The 9,786-nt window shown below is 35.6% G+C and overlaps 2 protein-coding genes across 2 annotated transcripts; both read right to left on the reverse strand.

Annotated features, from left to right (window-relative positions):
* Nucleotides 1-922: 922 nt before the first annotated feature.
* On the reverse strand, nucleotides 923-3,779 carry LOC9305037 (squalene epoxidase 3). The gene is made up of 6 exons (XM_021018268.1): nucleotides 3,336-3,779; nucleotides 2,788-2,899; nucleotides 2,531-2,705; nucleotides 2,260-2,428; nucleotides 1,332-2,105; nucleotides 923-1,242 (listed from the first exon to the last, which is right to left on the reverse strand). Exons 1-6 carry the CDS (start codon nucleotides 3,558-3,560, stop codon nucleotides 1,132-1,134), a joined length of 1,566 nt encoding a protein of 521 aa, XP_020873927.1. The 5' UTR covers nucleotides 3,561-3,779; the 3' UTR covers nucleotides 923-1,131.
* A 1,295-nt stretch (nucleotides 3,780-5,074) lies between these two features.
* Nucleotides 5,075-7,958, reverse strand: LOC9305038 (AP2-like ethylene-responsive transcription factor ANT). Its single transcript, XM_002868921.2, has 8 exons — nucleotides 7,392-7,958; nucleotides 6,718-7,240; nucleotides 6,551-6,633; nucleotides 6,387-6,395; nucleotides 6,182-6,270; nucleotides 5,952-6,076; nucleotides 5,792-5,868; nucleotides 5,075-5,706 (listed from the first exon to the last, which is right to left on the reverse strand). Exons 1-8 carry the CDS (start codon nucleotides 7,720-7,722, stop codon nucleotides 5,288-5,290), a joined length of 1,656 nt encoding a protein of 551 aa, XP_002868967.1. The 5' UTR covers nucleotides 7,723-7,958; the 3' UTR covers nucleotides 5,075-5,287.
* Between the last annotated feature and the right edge of the window lie 1,828 nt (nucleotides 7,959-9,786).

Here is a 9,786-nt window from a genome sequence, read left to right on the forward strand (position 1 = left end):
CATAATTATTAGTATACAAACCGATTTAAACTAAATGTCATTTTTCATTTTTTTGAATTTAATTTCGTTGTAGATTTGCAATGTAAATTTTAACACAAAATATTTAACTTCATCTGAAATCATAAGTTCATAACCAATATAAAATAGAATAGAATACCAAACTTAGTTTTTTTTTGTATGGAATGTTTTGACGACATATTTTTCAATATGTGTAAAAATGTATATTTGCACTTATAATTTCTGAAAACACTAAAACATTAATAAATTTTTAACCCAAAGTAAAAGAAAACAATCTAACTCCGCCCCTAGGAAGGCTGAATTATTATGATAGTAGTAGTAAATAAAGAGAGACTCAACATCACAATGAATGTTAGGTTTAAAGATGTTGTAGCATTTAGATTTGGGCTAATATTTGGGCTCCACTCCTTAATGTATACAACTCCAATATTTTTTTTGATCCCTTTCAATTGTTTTCATATCATTCATAACCCATTCCCTCATGTTTCTAAATTGAAGGTGATTGACAATCTTATTATTAATCATAGACTGTCAAATTCAAACAAGTAGAAAAGATCGTCCAAATCCATTTAAGAAATTTTGGTTGATGATATAGTTTTCAAGGATTAATATATTTCGCTAAAAATCCTCCAGAAAGCAAAAATGGTAATTTAAAAAAAAAAAAAAATACAATTTATGATCAAGATCCTAAAGGCTGAACTGAAAGCTTATCTGAATGATATCCATAAGTTAATGGCCCATAGTACTGCATGCATCTGTAGCCCATAAATGTTAGTTTCTCAATCTATAGGCCCAACAAACAAACTTGTTTTTCAAGAGTCCACGTAAAAACAATTGGTTTACCGGTAACTTTTGTTTATCACAAATCTAAAAAGAAAACAAATACAAAGTATAAACAATGAAATTGTTGAAGAATTTTTTATGTTATTATTACTTATCAAATATAATGTGTACGTTAAGTTGATCGTTATGCAAAACACATGTTTCTTACAGTTAACAAAGATACTTATTTACTTGTTGATTTTGTTTGTAATGGATGAGTACAAATTTCAAACCAAAGTTCGTAAAGACCAAATCAAACCACTGCTTCAAAGCAATGTATCTGAATCATCATCATTGAGGAGGAGTAGGAGGAGCTCTGTAAATGGCAGGAATAGTTCGAGGGAAGAACATTTGCCTCACACCTTCTGCTTTTATTATTGGAAATATTATCCCTGAAGCACTCTGTTTCATATATAACACAAGATTAGAAGATTCAAGATTTTACTCAGAAATTAGTATTTTCAAGAGTTATAACGAAAACGATGACGTACCGAGATTAGTCTCGCTCCGAGCCATAACCGTTTGACGGAAGGGAGAGGTACAAGCAAACGACCAACCCCGAAAATCGCAACTGCGAAGAAATGAAGAACAAGGCTCATAGGACGCGGGTTCAAACCCGAGAGCAAAGCCACTGGTCCAGACGAGCAAACCCCTCCGAGGCTAAGATAATCGAAGCAAGCTCGACGCATTTCGCTTCTCGCATCGTCTGGAGAAGCCAAAAAGACTTTGTAAAGAGCTCCTGCGAGCGTATTGATAGTCGAAGCAACCGGTTTCCGCAATGTGTAGAACGATTCGATGTATTTGGATAAGGACTCTTTGTTGGTTAAGTCGACGAGCGGGTTTAATAGATCGCGGAGGATGACTATATCAGACAATGCGACAGTCATACCGCCTCCGGTAAGAGGATGGCGCATGTTGAATGCGTCGCCTAAAAGCAGAGCTCCGGGTGTATGAATTGGATCGGCTGGCATGCTTCTGTTAGGCATTGTTCTTATGTTACCTTTTTCGACCGCAGAAATGAACGCGTCGCGGATTTGAGGCGGTACCTGGGGTGCAACTGTTGTTTTGAGATGGTGAGCCATTTCGCCGCTTGCGACTGAAGGAAGTTTTGAACCTGGAACATCAACCAAGCAACGGACTTCCGAGCTGCTGATAGGATAGAATAAAATGGGTGACGGGTCGCCGAGAACAACATGTCCGTGGTTCGGAAATGGGAGTTCGCAATTCTCCAACACCAGACCCACGAAATTGGATGGCACCTCCACCTGATTGAACAGTGTTATTGATCGAGTTAAGTCCCCAATAACAGAAGAGAGAAGCATATAAAAAACAAAGCAAATCCAGATAAATCTATCCAATCTCCGAGACCAAATTGATCCTGAAATGACGAATTCGAATTCCAACAACCATGTCACACACCTTAGGTTTGCAGAGAGATCTACGCAAGTTGGAGAAACAACCATCACATACAATAGTGAGAGGAGCAAATGATTTAAGCTCTTGGCCATCTTTGGTTTTGTATTGAACACCTTTGATTATTCCGTTTTCTTCCACCAACGATGTCACAGTTCCTTGCTCCATTCGAACACTGAAATCAAACATCGAAAACTCAAATCACATTCTACATCACTAACCACTAAGAAACTAAAACATGTGAGCTTTCCAAATCCATCAAAAATGGAAATTATACTTGGGAAGTGAAGAAGCTTTCTCTCGCATCCGCTGCACAAATCTCCCATTGTGAAAGCTACGACCCGCAACATCGGAATCAAACTGATCCAAAGGGTAAGAGAGTTTAGTGTGCTTCCCATCTTTAAAGAGAGCATAACCAAGAACTCTCTGCGCATCGATCTCCTTCACACAATCTACAATCAACAAGTAGTTACCAAATCAGTACACACAAGTCAGATTACTAATCCAACAAAAGATATGAACGTTCTGGTTTACCTTCAAGCCCGAGTTCGATTAACTTCAAGTAACCACCAGGCTGAAGCAATTCACCGACGATTCGGTCAGGTTCGGTTAAGTCTCTTTCGATAACGTGAACTCTTCTCCCTTCCTACAACCACAAACACACACAAAAGTTAAAGTCACTAAATTTGATTCCGTGACGGCAATGAGAAACCAAAAAACCGCAAGAAGCAAAAACCAATTTACCCGTGAATTAAGAATCACGAGAAGTTTAAAGACGTCGAATACAAAAGATTGAGGCGAAAGTTCGCAACTTTATCCTTACAAATCACACCTTTGCGATGATAGTCCATTAAGAAACCCAATAGCTTGTGTTGCAAGAATTTGATTAAGGTAGATGATAAACAAAATCAATAAACAATTCTAACCCAAAATTCAATAAATATTAACAATTTCTATGATTAATAAACGGAAAAAGGCAATTTTCCAGATGATTACCAGAAATAGAACTGAAATTGAATAACGACGAAAGCAAAATTTTATGTAAAAATAAAAAAATTTGAATTAAGAAGAAAAGATCTTACCTTGCCGAGGGTATGAGCGAGGGCAGCGCCGGCGACACCAGCACCGACAATGATAATATCGACACCTGTTCCGGATTTCACCGTTAGGGTTCCGTTACGGACATTGACAGACCCACGAATCTTCTTGCTCCGACGACGCAAGATGTATAGAAGCAGAAACGCGAACAAGGAGGCGAAAAACGTTGTTGTGAGGATAAAGTGATCAACGACAATCCTCGGAGCCATTAACGTACACAGAGAGGTGCGTTTTTCACTAGTCCTTCGCCGCGGCCAATGCCGGTGATTGAAGGCCGGTGGGGTTTTACAAATTGACGCGTGGATATCGAAAGAAGAAGATGATTGTTCCAATTTTTATTTGGAAGAGAAAATATTATTGTGGCTATGAATCGAACTCGTGGCTTGTTTCTCTGTTACGGAAAATTTCATTAAAACGTTTCGGGAAGTTAGGAGAATGAAATTAAATAAGGTCGGTCGTTTTATTTTTTCCTAAATATTTATAATGTGACAAAACTATTAGAGGTTCTGATCAAATTAGAAATATTTTAGAGATTTTGTTGTATACTTTTTGTCATAAGCAACATAATTGGAAGAGGTTTGAGGCATGCGTGGAAGAATATTGCCTTCGTATTTTGGTATAACAAACAAAAACCACATTTTCGACGCAGTTAATGTGCCATTAATTTGATTGTTTGACAAGAAAATATCAAAGCCCAAACAATATATTTTTTGAACCCTACAACAATATATTCATGCCAATCAGACCACAGAATTAGATTGGATTTATGACACGTGAATTTTGAAATTACACTTGGGCCATGGCCCAATAGCTTACGTTTGCTTGCGGGTTTAAAACCAACTCTTCAACACGTGTGAAAAACATGATAAAACCAATGTCCTTCCGAATAAGATAAGATTGGGCCAGATTTGTGATTATACTCGTCCAAGGCCCAATAAAATCTTCCGCGTCCGAGTTTCTGCAGAACTCTTCCACACGTGTGGAAAAACACGTGCGAAGGACATTATTATGTTTTAAAGATCAAAGGTTTCAACTTTGAACTACTCACTTCATTTACCCCACGTATGGGTTAGGGTTAATTTGCTTCCCCATAATTATATCATAGTAAGTGGCTCTTAAAAGTTTCCAAGCAATAAATTCTCCAATATTTAGATAAAAAAAAATAATCCCTAAATATGATATGGAGGAGGGAATATTTTAAAATTTTGGTGAAACTTTAGGGAAAAGCTGATACGGGTGGGGTGTGAAAAAGAGACAAAAGGAGGGAATTTAGAAATGAGGTGGTGAAGGTATGTTGGATTATTGTGGAACGATATGGTCAATAAAGCATATCGCATTATTGGAAAGACATCACATATTTACCATTATTCATCTTATTATTTCTGTGTACTTAAAAGAACAATGTATCAAAAAGCAAAAAAAAAGTGACAAGAGACCTCATTATTAGATATGGGTCATATCAACTCCATGCACATTCTCTTTACATAGTTTCTTACCATTTCTCTATAAGAGATTAACATTCTAATCAATTGCCAAAACTATCATATCAATTACTAAATGTTCATGTTTCGTCAATAACCATACTAGTTCGCATAATTTATAAATATTTATGCAACATTTCGGGTTGTTCCAACATATTTCCCTCGTTTTCTCCATCTGTTTAATATCACATGAATACATATTATCTTTCGGAAACACGGATATATGTAACGAAGAGCGAAGGAATAGCAAAGAAGATTTCATTAAAATCATATGTTAAAGAGAGATTCATTCTGTTTCACATGAATACTACTCAAAAGAAACATATACCGCTCCTAAGCAAATACTAATATACCGATAAACTAAACCGAATTTTAATTCAAACCGGATAAAACCGGAGATAACCGAAACATTTGGCAACTAAACCAAGAAAACCAGAGTTAGTGATTGATGTCGATCAAGAATCAGCCCAAGCAGCGAAAACCGGCATCTGAGGCATAGTAAGAGCAACGGTCTTAAGCTCAGCATTAGGGTTTGAAGTCCAGGAACTCATATTTCCGACCACATTTGATCCGAACATCTTCTGATTAACTTGAGGCAACGCGAAAATCGCCGGAAAACTCAAAAGTCTCTCCGGAGTACTGACTTCTTTGTTGGAACCACCGTCCACGACAGCGTTAAGAGCGGTTTGGTCTTCATTATTCCTGACTACGATGCTGTTGTTGTTCCTTCTTGCTAACTCTCCAGACAAGAGTGTGTTACTAGACATGATACGATCAACATCGTACCTCGTGATATCAAAGTTAGTCACAGCGTTTGTGCCACGGAACTTGATTGCTGCGACATCGTAAGCTTCTGCAGCTTCTTCTTGAGTTCCTATAAGAGGGTTAATACATTCCGTAAGACACAAGCAATTAAAAATGTTATTTTTTTAACAATCAAAATGATCGGCAAAAATTACCAAAAGTCCCGAGGTAGAGATCTTTGTTTCCGGCAACTCTACCAATCCGTGCTTGCCACCTTCCATGCTGGTGATGTCTATGACAAAGAACACACAAAGTCAATATTTACACTATAAAACTATATGTTATATAAAGTAAAATAAATGTAATTTAAAGGACCTTGTGACTCCTCTATAGATGGATGCACCCCTAGAGAAACCACTGCTCTTCCTTCTCAAATGTGCAACATATTCTTGTCTACTCATGTTCTTCATGTCTTCAATCTCTTTCTGATAATTCTCCGCCTTTAAAAATCCATTTAACACATTATATGAATAAATCATATAACAAGGTCAAAGAGATATAAAGTTGGGAAACAAAAAAAAAAAGGAAGAGGAAAAATGATTTACAGAGAAATTGGTGTGAGTAGAGGGACCCCAGTACTTGAGTGCAGCAAGATCATATGCTCGAGCAGCTTTCTCCTCCATATCATAACCTCCTAAAAAAGATTTAATCAAACAACAACAAAAATAAAGCAGTCAAAATCCATCATTATTTTCCCGAGAAATTTGAGGGGGAAATTATGAATCCATGAAGATTGAAGTGTGTACTTACCCAGATAAACTGAGAAGAAGATCATCAAATCATAATCACACATAGAGAAAAAATAAATCAATGTCAGTAATACGTAAATAGTAATAAACTGTATAAAAAGTTTCTATCTTTAGATTAAAGATAATAATAATATTAACAAAATAAAAAATAAAAAAGCACTAAACCTTGTCTTCCTTTTCTACTGTGACCTTCCTTCTTGAAACTATTGTCCCATAGATGAGCTTCATATCTACCAGTCCATCTATGTCTGTTTCACATAACCTTTAAGTTAGTATATGTAACATTACTAACAAAAGTCAAATAAAATAAATATTATAAAATAAAAAAGAACCTTGTAACGCCTCGGTATTGAGAAGTTCGTTGTCCAAAAGTATCGATAGATTTTCTATGAACAATCTGTTTCTGACCAACAACTACAACATCCTCTTGTCCCCTCTTCTTCTTCGCAGCCGCCATTGTCGTCGTCTCAAACCCAACACTTGTCTCCACAAGAGCTTCAGAGATCTGGTGGTGGTTTTGGTTTTGGTTTTGTTGGTGGTGGTGAGAGCCAGTGATGCAGCTAGATTGTGACCCAGGGCTCATGGATAAGCTCAGTGACTGTTGAAATTCCCCATATACCCCTACATTAAAAGACCCTCCATTTGTCAAACCAGGGTCATTCTCGTAATTCCTTGTTTCTTCTTGATGGTGGTTTCTGGTTTGAGGGAAGCTAAAGAACTCTTGAAAGTTTGTAGTTGTGTTGGGCTCATGAGTGGTGTTGTAGAATAAACTATCTAAGCTAAGATCCATGGCTTCTTTGTGACTTGTGTTGTTGTGATGGGTCCCAAAGAAATCCTCCATCTTTGGAGATGAATCTAAAAAACAACCAAAAAAACCAGAAAATGTCCTTAGTATATAAAAATAAAACATAAATCCTTAAAACCAAACATGTTCCCATCAAACAAGACACAACAACATCAACACCAAGAAAACTAAAAAAACTCCAACATTTCTACTAAGACTAACCTTGATGATGATTTGAGTGAGAAGATCTGTTGAGAGCTTCCATTAAGCAAAGAGAACCGTCAGATCTGAGTGGCATCACAGACATGTGAGAATAGATTTCTCCAGCTGAGTTAGATCCATAGCAAACACCAAAGTTGCTAGTGCTGTCACCAACAACAAGTTGTGGTGGAACAGAAGAAGAAGAAGTTGCAGCTGAAGAAGTTGTAGATGAGTAAATAGCTTCTCCACCTCCTCTTCCTCCCATTTTCATCATATTTGAAGACAATGAGAAACCTAGCAAATTAGTCGTATTGCTATGATTATTATCATCATTATCACAAAAAGACTTCATGTTTTTTTTCACTGCTTCTCTTCTTTCTATAATGTATTCACTCTCTCTTTCTTTTAATCTCTCGAAGTAGTAAGCTAAAACCCAATCATTGGACACACAACGAACACACCATTTTTCTTTGTTACGGTAGAGAAACAAGGAACGGGCTTTAGGAGGAGGATATAGAGAGGGTTTTTGAGAGGATATTATAATAAGAGAGAAGAGCAAAGCACAAATTTGCTGTTTGAATCCGTTGGGATCTGTGTTCTTATTGAGAAAGACGTTTCTTTACTTTTATTTTATTTTTGTTTTCGCTTTTAGCCCTACAAATTCCCCATCTTCCACCTTATTTTTATTTTATTTTTGTAAAGTCTTTGGAAACATTTCAAACGTAGAACTGTATGGCTAAGAGATTGTGTTACAATACAACTAATGACAGCAGAAACACACTTTGGTAACGAACGATTGGACAAATCATTTTATCTTAATGAGAATTTTTGTGTAAGATATTAGAAAAATATAGTAAAAGTTTTAAGTGGTTATACAAATTTAAAAATCATTTAACGGTAGTTATGTTTATTTCTGTTGTTTCTCTTGTTTATAAGCACGAATATATATATTTTTAATGTATCTGATATGTTCTAAATCGACCATTCTATTGCAATCATTCATAACTTTTCAGCTATCATTAAACTCTTGAATTCATAAATTTAAGATTCTTTAACAATTGAAAAACTTGGTTTAAAACAACAGAAAATTCGGGATTATTAACCTAATTTTATAAAAGAATTTGGAGTGGTTCAATTATAAAGATACTGGGAAAAAGAAAAAACCTAATAATAAACCCATAAGAGTTGGTACGATGGTGGTAGGACACTCGAACGCACTCTCGAAACATTTTTGTAAATTAGATACCATCAAACTTTAACCTTGTGTATGACTCATTTCTTAAAACAGCAGCTTTAAATTAATATTTTTGTTAAATTCTTATCGTGAATTTAAGTTTCATTAGTAAAAGATGAAAAAGATACGAATACAGATATATAATCCGACAAAAACTATACAGAAGTTCATAAAAAGGTGAAGTAAAGTCCAAAATTTCTCATGACCGACCGTAGAAATTACGACGAAACTTTTGGTCACGGCTCTAAATGACCCGACATATATAGCCCTGTATCCTTTGAATTCATCTTTTTATTTCATTATCTTCCAAAATATTAAACCAAGTGGGTCGCTACTCGTATTTATATTTGATTTCCAATACATGCATCTAACATTATTTGTATACACGATGCTGTCTCTATATATGTGACATGTTTGTACCTTCAGCAACAAATTCTAATTATTTGGGGTTAACACTTTTATCGGTCGATGTAAGGAGATTTTTTGGGAAAAAAGGGGACTAGATCCCAATGCACAACTCAAAACTTTGGTTTAAGATAGATTACAAAACAACATTCAAGTTTGTTGTATAGATTAGTTTAGAAATTTGCGAAAAAGCAATCTATACGTTACGTAATCTAGTACTATTAGTATTTATATATACGTTACGAATTGTAGATTTTTTTGTTTGTTTGTACAGTGAGAACTAACTAGATATGTTAAAGCTTTACGTACAGTAAAGCTCAAAATACGTAGGCCCTATGATGTCTGCCACAACCCAGCTGTAATGTAGGATAAGACACCTCTACGGCGCCGTTTTGCTGAAGAACCACCCATCCATCTTTAAATACTTTGACTTAAATATATATCACTCAGTTTGTATTTTTTATTGGAAGTAGTTTAGTGAATAACTAAAAATTGATCAATATTAGTGTTAGAGTATGGTAATTTCAAGATAGTAAATACATTTAGTAAGTAGGAGTATCTAATTTTGCTATCATCTTACCACTAGAGAAGGAAACGTTTTTTTTTTCCTGATGGATATTTGTTTTTCATAAATAACGAAGACAAATGATATTGAATGTGGGATCTAATCCATGCCTTCTCATCCCTGTTGGATATTTTGCTTTCAATGTATAGTCGTTGGTCAAATACCTGCAAGTATGCAGCAGAGAGAATTTAAACAAAATTCAAAGAAAAAAA

Source organism: Arabidopsis lyrata (assembly GCF_000004255.2).
Source record: "Arabidopsis lyrata subsp. lyrata unplaced genomic scaffold ARALYscaffold_7, whole genome shotgun sequence".
Taxonomy (NCBI): domain Eukaryota; kingdom Viridiplantae; phylum Streptophyta; class Magnoliopsida; order Brassicales; family Brassicaceae; genus Arabidopsis; species Arabidopsis lyrata.

Bases quoted from the DNA above. Each gene is read 5' to 3' on its own strand.
- LOC9305037 (XM_021018268.1), bottom strand. From the start codon at position 3,560: ATGGCTCCGAGGATTGTCGTTGATCACTTTATCCTCACAACAACGTTT. The intron at 2,900-3,335 runs GTAAGATCTTTT...TTGTGGTTGTAG, and splicing joins TCGCTCATACCCTCGGCAAG to GAAGGGAGAAGAGTTCACGT. The intron at 2,706-2,787 runs GTAAACCAGAAC...TGTTGATTGTAG, and splicing joins AATCGAACTCGGGCTTGAAG to ATTGTGTGAAGGAGATCGAT.
- LOC9305038 (XM_002868921.2), bottom strand. From the start codon at position 7,722: ATGAAGTCTTTTTGTGATAATGATGATAATAATCATAGCAATACGACT. The intron at 7,241-7,391 runs GTTAGTCTTAGT...GTTGTTTTTTAG, and splicing joins TCACTCAAATCATCATCAAG to ATTCATCTCCAAAGATGGAG. The intron at 6,077-6,181 runs GTAAATCATTTT...GGATTTTTAAAG, and splicing joins CTACTCACACCAATTTCTCT to GCGGAGAATTATCAGAAAGA.